Source organism: Adelges cooleyi, unplaced genomic scaffold (assembly GCF_023614345.1).
Source record: "Adelges cooleyi isolate 19-005CV unplaced genomic scaffold, UGA_ACOO_1.1 ACOO_flye_CR_arks_rails_tigmint_CR_PRNA_249, whole genome shotgun sequence".
In the NCBI taxonomy this organism is placed as follows: domain Eukaryota; kingdom Metazoa; phylum Arthropoda; class Insecta; order Hemiptera; family Adelgidae; genus Adelges; species Adelges cooleyi.
Window position 1 is genome coordinate 861,756 of NW_026095914.1, and position 16,999 is coordinate 878,754.

Here is a 16,999-nt window from a genome sequence, read left to right on the forward strand (position 1 = left end):
ATGAAATCTATTAGGCGACAGTATGAAATGAATGTAATCAAACCTTAAGAGGACGTCACACGCCCGTTATTTTCTTCAAAAAACCCGCCTTGCGCGAATTAATTTTACAACGGCCATAATCAAAACTAAAAAACCAAATTTATACATAATACAGACAACAACATTGTCTGTGTTCTACCATTGCCCTTTTTTTAATATTTCAACCAGTTAATGAATAATTAATTAATTAAGAAAGGACTTTTTTAAAAATGATATAGCGTTGGTTGTATTAGGTACATCGAAAAAATACGGATGATGGAACACAGAAAATGTTGTCATTAATAATATATATGAATTTCTTTCCTTAACTATATATGAAGCCTGAGAAAAATTGATTCGCGCAAAGCAGTTTTGAAGGGAAAAAATTGTAATTTATCCTATAGAAATGACTGTGATAGTCTGGCAAAAAAAATGGCAATCAACAAAGTATCCTCATTAATGTATTAATAAGTATGCATTATAGCTCAAACTCTAAATTAAGATTTTTCGAAAAATTGCCTAAACTTTATTCCTTAATAAATGTGCAATATTCATGCATATTCAGTTCCAATGTGTTTTTTCGTTATGTACTTTAAATTTAATTTTAAATCTTTTTCTAGTTCAGAAGCTACCAGAATTAAAAAAATACATAGGCCCTGCTTAAAGTAACGGGACAAAATTTACCTTAACATCATTGAGAGGGAGAGGCTAAAAGTTAAATTAGTTCTCTTCTTCGCCCTTGAAATTTTAACAAACAAAAAAATAACGTACTAGTTTTAATGTTTTAACTTTTACTGGTTATAATTTTGAGAAAAGGGGTCGGGTCAAGTTTAATTTTATAATATATTGGAGATTTAGTCTGCCAGGGCCGAGAAAAATTCCTATTCCCCATTACCACCCCCAACCTTATCACCACCCCTCATCACTAATTTCTTATCTCCTATCTCTTATCAGATAACAGCATGACAGCGTTTTTGTGACACTTTTTTCGGTTGTTATGTCCTCCTCTTACTCAAGGATCCTAGTCTCAGTCCTAAATCCCGTTCCAGCAATTAAAAGCTTGCCCAGAATCGTGGTACATAGAATCTGCCTGTTCCTTTAATCATCACATACCATTTGCTCGAGTACCGTGGTTACCAAGGTTACAAACAAAATATTTCGTATTTAAAGTACAAAGTTCGTGTTTGAGGCCACCCTTGGGGGTGGAATTTTCGTAAAGTACTATGCCAGTTATCTTCGCGGGAACACACTCAACAACTACCCAAAATTTCATGGCGATCGGATTAATAGTGTACTAATGCATAAAGGACAGACAAACAGACAGGAATTAATTTATATACACAGTATAGAGGGATATTTATTTGGTATGTATATTTTACCCATTTCCCCCACCCTACAAAGGTTGTAAGGTTTTTTATTTTGTTTTGTTTTGAGCCATATTCTTAGGTCCTTTTAATTGAAAATGTTTCAGGTGTTAGAACTCATATGTATCAATAACATATTAAACGAAGGAAAAATTTGAACTAGTTTTCTTTTTTTAATTGCCGGAAACCTGTGTTTGTTGCAAATTTTGTATATTTTAACATAAACACGTTAAATTATAAACAGACATTATCAAATCATGACAATATTTTATAGACGTCTCTTTAAAGTAATTCTATAAAGTTTTAAGTAATAAAGTACAAGTTTTAGGGTTTTTTTTAAATTCATTATTAGTGTACAAAATTTAAGAAACGAAAAATACATTATGATTTTATGTTGGCATCATAGTCTACCCCAACCCCATATGAGATAAAACTAATTGATACAATAGGTGGTTTGGTACAACTGTTTATTGCGTATTATCTATAAATCACGCCTTCAAAAACACTTGCTTTTATACTGTAAATGTAACGTCGATCGTGCAAACGTCACCTGTGCAAAATTACTTACCGCGACCACTATCGTTTTATTTGGTACGTGCCACGAAGGGGCAAAATTGCCACATATCAATTTGTAATTTTTACCATTAAAGAAATAAAAAAAAAGCGTATATTCGTTTATAATTCCGCATCTAAAATAAAGTTTTTATTCGATTTCTCGGGCATAATAAACTTCTCGTATGTGTTGTGCTGTGTTGTGTTATGTTGTGATGCAAACCCCGTGACCACGATGCACGAGCTGTTGTCGTATTCCGGATGGCTCAAGATGGCCCACGAAGACAACCCAATATTCATTTTAGACTGACGACTAACGAACGAAACCGAACACGAATTGACCGTGAACGATTTGCTGGAGGGAACGGTGACCAACGATAACGTGGTCGACAAAATCCAACTAGCCTATCAGTTCTTGGGCTGTTCGTACGCCAGATTGCTTATGGACGTGAGCGACTACGAGAGAGGCATTGGGGCCATGTGCAGGAAGATGAAGGAGGCTTCAAAAGCGTTCGACTGTCTAGAGGTAATCAGTCGTAAACACCAGATGATTATGCGCATGACAGGCGCCCTTTTGTCCCTTAAAAAATTTGCACCCTCCCAAACGGAACTTTCAGAAGCATTGTATGAAGTTTTAGTAGGTTTGCCGGAATATTACCAGAAAAAAAACTGTCGACAGACCGCCCATAGACGACGACCAGGCTACCCGTCGAACCGCCCACGCCGAGTGTACCGCCGTCGAACAGCACACGCGTGGCACGTTTAGGCGGTTGTTTGCATTCTACAACAGATATTGCCGGCCCATTCCATTTGAATTACTACAAAAAGGATATACGAAAGCAATGGACAATATTATGGGGCTCGTAGAATTTCGCGTAAACTACAGTGATACGGTTGTAAAAAAGATAAAAGAAAAATTAGAAAAAATATCCAACACGTTTAGGGAATCGCACGACGCTACTTCCGGCTTTGAATACGATCCCAAATCGCATACTACTCGTATCCGGACTTATACTTCCGATCCAAACACCACGGTACGGGTTGAAAAAATGAACAAACTACTAAAAATTCGGCACTTTTGGACATGTTTGCATCGGTGCAAATCAGAGAACGCGACAGTCCCTATCGGACGCACGTGGACGATTTACTTCCAACCGACAGCCCTAACGGCACTACTATCGTCACCAAAGAAAACGTGTATGTCAAAATGAAGCAAGCGCATAATTTTTTAAGCTGTAAGTACGCAACGATTTTAAAAGAATGTTTCGAATGCGTTGCGAGCATGTGGACCAATTGTCAGGAATGAACGATTCGGTCTGTTTGGACAAATTCCTGACGATATTAAACGAAGCCGATCCGTCTGTGGTGCGCATGATCGATGCGTTATATTATTTTCACAAACTGTCTCCAGACACCGCGTTCAACAAAGGCGTATACAAATTGCTCGAGAGTTTCAAATGCTTGTACGACGACAGAACCGCGCGGGATGACCGAGACGTGATGAGTTGGTCTCCGGCAATCGAAAATGATATTTCGAAAATTGCCCAAGACTCGCAAGAATTTTTTCAACAATTTTGCTATTCGGAGAACGAGTTTGATAGTGACTACCTATCCGACTACTTAAAAAACCTCACATTTGACGCCAAAGGAGAAATTTTCAAAAGCAGAATACTCGAATTAACACTTTTTCACGCTGTATATAGGTGTAAACACATTCACAATGTATTTCAGAGCTTATAAATCTAAATTCCCAAGGCAGAAATTGTATTAATAATATTGCTTTATATATTTACATTTCGGAAATATATTGTTATTTAAAAAAAAGCATAATCAATTTTTTGATTAATGTTGTTATCTTTTTATTTCGATAGATGTCGATTAAAAAATAGCTCAACATGTATTTATAAAATAATATATAGGTTGCTACTTGAGTTTTATGTTTACTCCTTAAATTTGAAACCTAAAAGGGAAAACTACAATAACATAAAATATTATTGTATAGTAAAAACCAAAAAGGTTTTTGTATAAGTTACTAAGGTAGACCTAGATTGAAACTATAGCTATATAATTTTCTCAAATATCTGTAGTCAAACTTTACTTCTATTAAGAAAATCCCCCCAAAAAAGGCGGATATTACACTTTGACCGCAGTCAATTTCTAGATTGCTATGTGTGAGTGAAGCAACGGTCAACGGGTAATGAAAAATTCTCATTATAGTTTTCTACAATAAAAGGGTAACTGTGGCAATACATTTTTTTGGACTGACGATCATCCCTAATCGTATCCACCTTGACACTAAAAATTAAGTTTTAAGATTAATTAGGTTTATTTTATGTACAACAATTGACGGTTGCACTATAAAACATTCTCTGTGCTTCATTAATTCATCATGCCGGTTATCTATAAAAATATTTATACTACCTATTAGACAATTGTATTTTTAAGCCAAAATAAACATTCGTGCCTATCAAAATACTTTGATGGACACCATTTGATTTCAAATGAACTCTACACTTTTATAATTTACTACACCCTATATTTACTAAACGCTACACTTTTACACTTATATAATTATTTAAAAAAAAATCATCTTATAATACTTTGTACGTACTTAATGCTATTAATCAAGATTCAAGAAATTAACTTTACAATACATGACTCACAAGTCACTTTGTACACAACAAAAGGGTATCGACTTACGGGTTTGCCCATTTGTCTCGTTATAGTTAGATGAGCGAGATATAGATGATCTATTCTTTTCATCGTAGGTGGGACGACAGCTTTAAAATCCAAAAAGAAATAACCGCTTAAAATTAATCGATATTTTTTGGCTTGTTTGTATCAACGACTTGTTTATAAGACGGTCATCAAGTTCACAACTATCTTGTTTATGGTCAACCAACAAAAAGAGTTACCTAACGAGGATATTGTTTATATTTCATAACGACATTTTTTATTGTAATCGTATTGTAATCCTATTCAAACATACTGTACCAGATCGAGACGTCCTCCCTGTCCTAAATGGGCTGCTCGAACAGTTTTCAACTCAAATGTGTAATAATAATAATAATAGTAATAATAAATTTTAAAACAGCATAAAAAACAATAACTTTGACAATAACAATTATTTTAACCTTCTTTATAAATGTTATATAAGGTTTTATACGGGTAACATAATATAATGTTATGTAACGTAATACACAATGCCTTATAAGGTCCTAAATTGGATGCGTTCTCACTTTAATAATTTTAAGTGCTTTAATTGTTGAACACTGATTAAAATTATTTATCGGACAATCTAAACCACTCTATATTTCTGCCTTTCTATAAGGCATTTTGGAGATATTAAACAAATGGTTGGTTTATAATGCAACATAATATTTACATACCAATAGATTCATAGTATATTGTAATAGAAGAAAAGGACGGGGAAGCGGCGGTGAATGGATATTTTAAATAAGTATGAAAACGGCTCTTAATCGGGGTGTGCATGTGTGTATGTTTACTACAAGGGCTCACTTCCTGCCTCTAGACTTACTATTACACAGTGTTATAATATTGTATACAGTACATACCTTGTCGTGGAGTCACTCGAAGCTCTATGACCTTGTCGATATTCCTTGAGTATGTGATCTTGATATGTCGAAATGAACGTTGTTTTAACACGAATGTTTTCATTCATAAAATATATTTCAGACACTGGTGTTTTAACGTTATCTTACGACCATCTATCTCTCGTTAAAGTGTAATTCAGTACACGGTCTACCAATGGTTTTATAATAATCAATGCGCTTGTCAGAAATAACAACGTCTACTGAGTTATTATAAGCCGACTACATTCCTTGCTGACCAAAAATAGTCACATGGGTGTAATAGGATTGTTCGACCGCTAGAATTAATGACCTTTAACGACACTTTTAAGAGGTATAGGTATAGGTATATGTATGAACGAAAGAACAACAGTGTTTTTATTGCTTAATAATGACACGTGTGTGATAAGAAACTCGTACGGTTTTAAGTAATTGAATTGTAATGAATATAGTATTTTTATATATATATCGCTACGGACTCGGCGTATGTATGTGTAAGGATAATAAGGAAGGATTATGTTATTGGTGGCCGCGGCGGACTGATAACAGCTACCCGACTTTGGCGTCCACACAATAAGGAAAGGAAAGATATTGGTGGCCGCGGCGGACTGATAACAGCTACCCGACTTTGGCGTCCACACAATAAGGAAAGAAAGGATATTGGTGGCCGCGGCGGACTGATAACAGCTACCCGACTTTGGCGTCCACACAATAAGGAAAGGAAGGACATTGGTGGCCGCGGCGGACTGATAACAGCTACCCGACTTTGGCGTCCACACAATAAGGAGAGGAAGGTTGTATGAGAGATGTGAGAGAGCAACTGCGCTTCGCTGCGCTGTGGGCTGGGTTAAATAGTGCGTTTCTGTGTTGGTTAAGTTCGTCTCGGATAAGTTCGTGTCGAGTCGTGTGTTTAACTCCTTCTTTAATGAACCTATTGTTATGTAAATGTTACGCCTAAAATGAGTATGTACGCTATCTATTAGAGTATTTTAAGTTTATTGAAATTATTCAAAGAGGTTCTATATCACACTACGCGCGTTGTATATTGAATAATAATAACATGATAGTTATATAAAAATGTCACATATAGTATAAATTTGAATATATAATATGTTATTACAAAATGATAGTTTAATAAATATAGTTAAAACTTAAACATATGCTTTATGTTACTACAAAGTGCGGGCTAATTTTTTTATGTTACGCCCTCGTAACATGATAAGGTGTATAATAATGGATAAAATAATAATAGTAATTATGATAATAATAATGTTTAGTTATCTTAAACTATGAGAATATAATGAAATGTGATACATGTTGTTTCCCCTTTTTTTTTATTTTATTATGAATATATTATATTTTTTGTCTAAAAAATTTAGGTGTGTGTATTATTGTGATAATGTGTGATCATGTGTTTTTGCTTTGTTCTTTTTCTTGTGATTTCGTGGTCTTTTATAACCCATACGTTTGAGTCTACGCTTGTTCTTTATGGCTTTATAGTTTATTAACTCAGTGGACTCACCTGATACTGAGTTGGGTGATAATGTTGTGTTTTTAGAAGTTTGAGATGATTGATTATTGCTCCCATCCATGCCATGTCGTAAAAGTATTGGTAGTATTGTTTGAAGTCGTAATTCCTTCTCATGTCGAATACGAATAAGAGACATATGTTTCTGATTGAAATTGAATGGTGTTTCCATAGTGATATGTTTGGTCATTTCGAGAACAAAAGCTCCGCAGTCATACCCGTTTTCTTGATAGGGAGAATCACCTTGAACGATTGTCCAATTAATTGGATCAATGTTCATAAGATCTGTGTATTGTTTCAACATGGTTGCAATGGTATTGGTTACTTGCGGAAAATATGTGTATAAGCTATCATACTGTGTTATAGTATGTGATGGGATGTGTACTGTGTTTAGAATCCAATGGCAACCGCTCACAATTGTTGGTAAAAACAAATATTGTTTAGAAAATATGTTGTGTTCGATTAAATTTTTCTTGACGTTTTCAAAGCCATGTGTGAGGAGTTGATTAATGAAATCCGTATTAAATGCATAAACGTTTGACTTGGAATAATTCACGAGAAGTCTCATGTAGTCGTCAATAATGAAGTTTGAATACCAAGCATTTCTTTTAGAAAATGTCGACATGACAGTAAGATTGGTTGAACTACTGAAGTTAAACACGTGAACCGTTGCGAAGGTCGAACGAATTACTGTTTGTAATAGGATTTCAGGATTGTATTGTTGGGGTGACAATAGTATGGTCATCCCTTCTATTACCAGGCTGTATTGAGGATTTGACAATCCGGTTTGGTTTGCGTGTCCTTCGTGATTCGTTTCCGTATAGATGTGGGCGGTCCGATGATTGGTTGCCGATGACCGTATGTGATGGAATAGATCCTGTTGTTGTACACATTGATAGATTGTAGATAAAGAAGGGTCGATTATGTGTGAGCATAGGTGTGTATGTTTGTTTACAAATTGGTGTTGTGTTTTTTATACAATAAATGGTTTTGGTGAAAATGAGGCATGTATCGATTTTATAAATGTAATGATTCATTATATATATATGTTTAAGTTGTATATAATGTGATAATAACTTAAGTGCTAGGTTATATTGAAATACAAATGTTTTAGACACATAATAACAATTATGACATGATTACATTTGATAATAATATTATTTAATAATTGGGAATATATGAGATTGTATATAATAAAAAGGTTTTTTTTTTTTATACTTTTATATTTTATGTTTTTTTTTTACATAAATCAATGATTATAATATATAATTTAGAGAATATTTTGAGTTAAGTGATATTTATTAAGATCTAATATTTAAATGCTAAATACATGATTTATGATAGTATTAATTATGTAATTTTTGTTTTTTTTTTATATAAGTTATATATATTTTTGTTTTAAAATTGTGTTAGTGAATTATATTATGTTTAGTAATAAGCCTTATTCTAGATTAGTATATATTATTGTATATGTGATATATATAGTATAAAAGCGTTGATTATTGCATATTTATTGATGCATTTGTTATATAAAATTATGAACAAAGTGGTCATAGTGGTGTAGAAATATTAACTATGGAATAAATGTCATCACATTGTGTGATTGAAATAGAAATGTATGTGTTAATTTAACTAATGTATTTTTTGTTTCTTGAAAATATAGTTTTTTGTAAAAAAGTTTTGAAATATTTTAGAAAACTTTAAATTTGTTTTTTTTTTTATTACTTAGATTAGATCTAATATAACTAAGGATGATTTCATTGAGTAGATATACTCGTGTATGCTTAATGATAATATGTATAAAAGAATTTTTGTTGTATATATGTTTTTATTACGTTATTCTAGATTTAAGAAAAGTTGATCAAATTTGTATTTTGTGTCATTAAAGTTATATGATAATTATAAGAAAATTGTATAGTGTAATTTATTCTTGGCTTAAGTGAATTTTATTGTGATGGGCAATTTTATTGAAATGATTTAGTTTTGTTTAATATAAGTGGTAATTTATCTTAATAAAGTATTTATATTCTTGTTAATTTGTGTTATCTATCTCCCTTTTAGATGATTTATGTATCAAAATTGTGTTTTAATTTTGCTGTAACGCATTTGACTCAATGCATAACATTAAAAGTAGTTTTATAATCTATTGTGAATATATTAATTATATGTGTAATGTATGAGTTGTATGAAAAATATCATACTTTTATACCAAATTAGAATTTTTTTATATATTTTTCCCAGTATGTATGTTTTGTCTGATCTTAGCGTTATGCAATTGGTCCTACTTGGCATCATTTATGTATTTTTTTGGCCTGTGTGTATTTTTATTATTTGTGTAATAGAGTATTTATCAGCATCTTGTTTATATGTTTAGACTTTATATATGATATCTATATTATTGATATCTCATTTATGTATGTTTATATTTGTATTGTAAATAAATGATCAATAGCATTTCTTGTATCATTATTCAATATTTTTTATTGTTTGTTTGGCTTTCTTATTATGTATGTAGCCTATATTAACATTCTTTATGAAAATAGCCTGTGTTTTTTAAAAAAAAAAAATTTTTATTATATATTTGGTATTTGGTCTGTATTATTTATGTAATATTTATTAGCATATTTTATGTATATATTTTTTAATATTATCATTATTAATATCACTTATTATACAAGGATTATTAATATTATTCTTATGTAAATTAACTTTGCGATATAATGCTTATATTAATTATTGGTAGTATATTTAATGTTGTAATTAGTATTGATGCTATATCCCGACATTTTGTCGGTAATAATATTGTGTGTGATGTTATTTTTCTATGTTTGAAACCTTAAATTAAGAAAATCCTATGGGTCGCAATTTTATTAGCATTATTAGGTTATAAGGACATTTCCCGTTTGCATTTGCCATTAGGTATCTCGGTTTGTAATTAGAAAAGTGTTTTAATACTGGTATTAAAGTAATGATAGTTTTTGATTTGGTATTTTATGATAAATTTCAGTTTTATATTTATGGTTCATTAAGTATACTAGTATGATCTTTTATTTCGGCCTGAAGCCTCGCTTGAGCGTATTAAAGTGATATTTAAAAAAAAATTAGGTGTGAATTGTAGTTGATTTCGTGTAATACAGTAATATTGTGTATAAGGATTGTTTGCAAAAATTCGATAATTGTTTATGGGATATGTGGAAATATTGTGAATGTTAGGAAATTATACTATTTTACGCATTATTTTTTGTGAAATAATTGTAATGGATTTGTTTACTGCATTATTAAAATTATAAAAGGGTGATACTTTTATACTAAATTTGATTTTGTTATATTATTGTTTTTATAATATTTGTTATAAAGATTCATAATGTTATACGATTTGCTTGGCGAATATTATTATTATGTTGTTTAATGAAAACCTATTCTTGTTAAGTTCATTGCTATATTTATATAATTTTATCGGTTTCAATATTATATATTTGGCTTATATAAAAGCGTTATTTATTTATTAATGCTCTATTTATTAGCATTAATATTATTTTTATTATTATATGTTAGGCCTATGTGTATTGCCCTTTATATATATATATATTTTTTAGCATGTATTATTATATGAGTGGCCTTTATTTTATAGGTGTTATGTATATTATTGTTATTATTATAAAAATGAACTATGTTAGAACAATATTATTTTTGTATTCAAAATTTATGTTGGTATGATGCAGTGGTTATAATGTTAAAGTTATCTACATCTATAATAAGATAGTATATAGATCTATAGTATGATATTCACCAAGATATGTAAAAAATAAAATCGAAATTAAGTATTTGTGTATTAAAAGAGTTACATTTCCTCAGTGTATTGACAAAGCTGAAATTATTAAGTGTTTATGTTTGTGAAAATTTGGATATGTTACAAAAAAAACATTTTGTAGGTATATATATTTATTAAATATTTAAGTTTGTAAGCAAATTAGGCATTTTTGAGAGTTTTGTAATGAAAAATTTAACGATATTTTTAAGAGTTTTATGTCTGGTGTACAAAGAGAAGTTTTGTCACCCCTGTTAAGTGTTCTACAGAAAAATCGGTCGGGGCTCAATTACCCGTGTATTGCCGTGTTAATCTCGGTTAGATCATTTAATGACCTGGTTGGCGTCACTGTAATTCTGTCATAACAGTATTCAAGGGTGCCTTCTAATTGACTTAAGTTGTTTCGTTCATAAGTACTATATGTATGTTTAGATTCCATTTAAAACGTTTTATCGGATGTTAGTTATATATTAGTGTAGTATGTATACTCTAATAGTTGTAATATTTTCAAAAATGGTTTTTGAATTGTAGAATGAAAAATAAAACTTCTAGTTATATCAGTTCAGAGATGCTAGTTATTTTTTTAACTTTAATGTCAGTATTTTTAAGAGTTCGTATGTTTATTTAATATATAATTTACTTAATGTTTTATATTTATATTTCTTGTAATTTTACCAAGTTTTTGTAGTTGTGAAAAAATTGGGCAGCGGTTTTTTTCGGGCGAAGCCAAAAATTTTGTGATTTGTGGAATAAAAGCTTTTTACGTTGGGCGCCATTTTGTAATAGAAGAAAAGGACGGGGAAGCGGCGGTGAATGGATATTTTAAATAAGTATGAAAACGGCTCTTAATCGGGGTGTGCATGTGTGTATGTTTACTACAAGGGCTCACTTCCTGCCTCTAGACTTACTATTACACAGTGTTATAATATTGTATACAGTACATACCTTGTCGTGGAGTCACTCGAAGCTCTATGACCTTGTCGATATTCCTTGAGTATGTGATCTTGATATGTCGAAATGAACGTTGTTTTAACACGAATGTTTTCATTCATAAAATATATTTCAGACACTGGTGTTTTAACGTTATCTTACGACCATCTATCTCTCGTTAAAGTGTAATTCAGTACACGGTCTACCAATGGTTTTATAATAATCAATGCGCTTGTCAGAAATAACAACGTCTACTGAGTTATTATAAGCCGACTACATTCCTTGCTGACCAAAAATAGTCACATGGGTGTAATAGGATTGTTCGACCGCTAGAATTAATGACCTTTAACGACACTTTTAAGAGGTATAGGTATAGGTATATGTATGAACGAAAGAACAACAGTGTTTTTATTGCTTAATAATGACACGTGTGTGATAAGAAACTCGTACGGTTTTAAGTAATTGAATTGTAATGAATATAGTATTTTTATATATATATCGCTACGGACTCGGCGTATGTATGTGTAAGGATAATAAGGAAGGATTATGTTATTGGTGGCCGCGGCGGACTGATAACAGCTACCCGACTTTGGCGTCCACACAATAAGGAAAGGAAAGATATTGGTGGCCGCGGCGGACTGATAACAGCTACCCGACTTTGGCGTCCACACAATAAGGAAAGGAAGGATATTGGTGGCCGCGGCGGACTGATAACAGCTACCCGACTTTGGCGTCCACACAATAAGGAGAGGAAGGTTGTATGAGAGATGTGAGAGAGCAACTGCGCTTCGCTGCGCTGTGGGCTGGGTTAAATAGTGCGTTTCTGTGTTGGTTAAGTTCGTCTCGGATAAGTTCGTGTCGAGTCGTGTGTTTAACTCCTTCTTTAATGAACCTATTGTTATGTAAATGTTACGCCTAAAATGAGTATGTACGCTATCTATTAGAGTATTTTAAGTTTATTGAAATTATTCAAAGAGGTTCTATATCACACTACGCGCGTTGTATATTGAATAATAATAACATGATAGTTATATAAAAATGTCACATATAGTATAAATTTGAATATATAATATGTTATTACAAAATGATAGTTTAATAAATATAGTTAAAACTTAAACATATGCTTTATGTTACTACAATATATTCGATCGACAACCATTTAAATTTCCTCTTCATACCGAAATTTGGTGGTTTCTCTTGTTACTTTTTATTAAATGACCTAATAGCATATACATCAATTATGTAGTTTTTTTTTTTTATAATCATTTTTCAGGCATGTGCCTTACAAAACACACCTAAACCGTATGTTGATGGTAATTTGAGACTGGGTATTCATTTAAATGTTTTTTTTTTGTTAAAAAGTTGAGTTGTCTGTATAATGCATACAAATGAGTGTACCAAGTATGTTTGTACCTATGTCAAATTAAAGTGATCTACCTAGCAGTAATACTTGTAGCTATATTGACTTTAATGACTATATATATATGATAATGGTTGTACAGATCAAAGATTAAAATGTCAATTTACACGAAGAAGGTTTTTGTAATAATAGTGTTAACGTGTTGGGCGGTAATTTTGTATAAAGTAGCCAATTATAATCCCTGAATGGTATTAAATGTAATAAGTTTTGATTGTACACAATTTATAGTATTGAAAAATATATTAACCTTAATTTATTATAGTACCTATATCTTTTAGAACTCTTGAGTACACCATGATACCAACATTGCTCAGTTGACAGGTATTTGTATCAGCTTAATTATATTTTTTATTTTATTAAATATGTAATGACGTTACTGTAACTATGCTGAAACATTTCTTGGTCGTTGAAAAGTAAGAACGACCAAAAGTATAAGACATACTGAACAAATTTGATAATTTTTTTAACAATTATTTACAAAATCACTACTCTTAAAATGCAATGAAAATACCTACTTACTACTTAGTTTTAATGAAAACATTTTTGTTTTTGTAGGAACTAAGAACACAACAATTTTTATTCTTTGCCTTAATTACTGATAATTTGCAACAAATGCAACAAAGCAGTGTAACACGGACCACGGTTATTTGGCATGTTTTTATTTCTTCAAGTTGCCACACTGTTCAAATATAGTGTTATCAATTATTATCACGGGTTAAAGAACTTCGGGAAGGACACGAGAATAATAATAATAATAATAATAATAATAAGTATAACATAACATTACGTCTTCAGTCTTGGAAAATATTAGTTTTCAGTTTTTGGCGTCAACTAAATTATATTATTTTCCAATAGTTATTACACTATGATTGGCGGTGTACACAATTTAGGTGACAACAATTGATAAAAACACACCACACTATGGCTGCTTCGTCAGCGGCCGCGGCCGCCGCAGCAGCTTCGCTTGAAGATTTGGAAACGCAATTGGAAATGTTCGTAGAAAACGTCAGGCAGATACGCATAATAGTTACAGATTTTCAACCCCAGGGTCAGACAGTGTTAAATCAAAAAATGTAAGTCCAAACTTAATAATACATTTCAACAAATTAAATAATTGGTGAACCGCCGGATGAAGGTGTTCAAACACTTTCCGAACTTTTGACAAGACTCGTCATGTAAAAATCTTTTTTTTAACTTTGAAAGTACGAAACCTTGAATGTTGTTACAATTGTTCTTTAACTATTTGAATTTTTGGCACTTGTCAGTTATCGCGACTACCTGAATATGTGGTGGACTTCCGTTGGTTATCGCGACCACTATAGGTGAACACCGTAATACAAACAAATTTTTAATATTCATATTTATTATATTTATCGCGCTATCACATGGTTAAATTGTTTAAAATATAAAATTATTATCCATGGTTTAAATACTTAACAAGCGATAAAATTAACTAATAATTTACATTAGGTGGGAAATGTTCAGAAATTTAGCGATTAATTCATAGTGTATGATAAATGATTGCGATATTTTAATTGTATTTTATTGAACGGGGCTTGAATTATTTTAACAAAAATAAAAAGGCGGTAAAATACTCGTTAACGAGGATTTTGTATAACGCCAGGGAAACACGGTGATGGTTATGTACAAAGCAAAGTGCCATAGTCATATCCGTGTAATTGACAAAAAAAAAAATGTAATGAAGTTCAATATTAAGACAAAGGCCTCAAACACTCAAACACAATTAAACCTTGAACAATTTACTAAGAACTGTAACAGCAACTCTACAGTAAATATATTTATTGTTTTATATTAATTCTAAGTTTTATGTGCAGACAAAATGCTGTCCAAGGATTGCAGGAAATCAATAAACTCAAGTCTGCCGTTCAAGATATTCATGTACCTTTAGAAGTTTTTGAGTAAGTCATAATTTTACAATATTATTATTTTACTTACTATTGTAACACATTACGTCCATTGAGGTTTTATTATGCATTACTTTGTAAACAAACTTAACACTCTCCTCGAATGTAAAATAAAAATCCAAATCAATCTTCTATACCTTACTCTAACACTAGACCGATGACCGTCGTGTTGTCGAATATAATTTTAAAAAAAGAAATGAGATAAACGACAGCGATCCAGTTCGTACGATGGAATTAATAAAATTGTTAAATTTATTTAAATATAACACCAGTCGAGAAATTGCCAATTACTTTTCTTTAAGTTAATACATAACTAAATAAATACAATTTTAGGTATTCATATTTTCTGCTCCCCAAACTATTAAGGATTGACAATCCAGCATTTTCAACCCAAACTCAAAATTCGTTGTTGGCCGGTGTAGTGTTTTATGGCCAATTATTTAATAAATCTACTGAGCAAAATTGTATTTTAATATTTGTTTCTGATATTCGTATGATGTTGTATAATATGTATTATACTTTTCAAGTTTTATTAAAATAAAAGATTTATTTTTAATCAGTTAATTGAGTTTATAAAATTATAATGATATACAGTATACATTATCGTCTAGAATGAACAAACCCGTAAATTAAAAATACACTCCTATCAGGATTAATCTGATTTGTGTTAAATCTATAATCTACTTAGGAATATACCGTTCCTATTAACTACTTAGATTTCAGATTAAATTATATTATTGTTATCATTGTTTGACATAAAAACATGATGTACGTTTTTGTGTTGTTCTCCTATAACTGTTGTGGTCATAATTCCAAAAGTATTTTTTATTAAAAAATGAAACTTTAAGAAAAATATAAAAAAATTAGATAAAATGTTAAATTCAAACATTAATGATTTGAACACTGCGACAGTTATTCTAGAACGTAATGTTATAGATATAATAGATATAGTATTTTTTTCGATTTCAACGTGCATTGAATAATTTACAATTACGTTACAGGTACATAGATCGTGGTAGAAATCCGCAGCTGTACACCAAGGACTGTATAGAAAAGGCGTTGAACAAAAACGAACAAGTCAAAGGGAAAATCGATTCGTTGCGAAAATTCAAAGCGCAAATGCTTGCAGATCTCGGGACCGCTTTCCCGAACGAAGTGACCAAGTACCGTGCTTTGCGCAGCACGAGCAGTGCGGGTGGATCGGCCGGAGGTGCCGGTGGCGGACTCGGAGGGTATGGGAGTAATTTAATGGGATCCGGCTATGGATCATCTTCGAACCCGACCACGCCGCTTCCTCCACCGATGTCGTCATCGAATAACCTAAATCCGTCGTCCATGTCCATGAGCAATCAATCGATGATGATGGACGGCCAGTCGATTTTGTCTTCTGGTTCCGGTGGAAACAACAACATAGTTTTGGACTGATATATTATATTGTACCAGCTACTATTTGGATTTAAACACAACAATTAATTAATTATATATTCCCACATACGCCCCATGTATTTCCCCGTAAACATCAATTTAGTTAAGCACAAGTTGATTTTCCATAGGTAATATTTCTAAATCGTCTTATAAGTATTGTAATTATTATCGTTAAGTGTATATTTACGAGCAGTTGTTTATAAATTTTAACTCGGATAATAATAAATTAGTATAAATTATCTATGTTTTTGTTATGCGATTGCCAATATTTATGCAACGTTATTTACCCCCAACTTATTTTTTTACTACTGACTGTTTAATGGAAATGACCAAACTGTGAATTGGTGTAATGCACACTAAGTAGGTCTGTAAATTGAATACTTTTCGTGATCATAATCGTAATATTATTATTCGTTTAGATTAGATTCGACAAGAAACG

At 31.5% G+C, this 16,999-nt stretch overlaps 1 protein-coding gene across 1 annotated transcript; it reads left to right on the forward strand.

The window, feature by feature from the left end:
- The first annotated feature begins 13,923 nt into the window (after window positions 1-13,923).
- Window positions 13,924-16,799, forward strand: LOC126837442 (mediator of RNA polymerase II transcription subunit 10). The gene is made up of 3 exons (XM_050571343.1): window positions 13,924-14,283; window positions 15,046-15,129; window positions 16,137-16,799. Exons 1-3 carry the CDS (start codon window positions 14,132-14,134, stop codon window positions 16,558-16,560), a joined length of 660 nt encoding a protein of 219 aa, XP_050427300.1. The 5' UTR covers window positions 13,924-14,131; the 3' UTR covers window positions 16,561-16,799.
- The last annotated feature ends 200 nt before the right edge of the window (window positions 16,800-16,999 follow it).

What these genes read in the sequence shown, in the direction of transcription:
- LOC126837442 (XM_050571343.1), top strand. Translation starts at nt 14,132, where the DNA reads ATGGCTGCTTCGTCAGCGGCCGCGGCCGCCGCAGCAGCTTCGCTTGAA. An exon ending in ACAGTGTTAAATCAAAAAAT is followed by an intron (nt 14,284 to 15,045) that starts GTAAGTCCAAAC and finishes TTTTATGTGCAG; the next exon opens with ACAAAATGCTGTCCAAGGAT. An exon ending in GTACCTTTAGAAGTTTTTGA is followed by an intron (nt 15,130 to 16,136) that starts GTAAGTCATAAT and finishes ATTACGTTACAG; the next exon opens with GTACATAGATCGTGGTAGAA.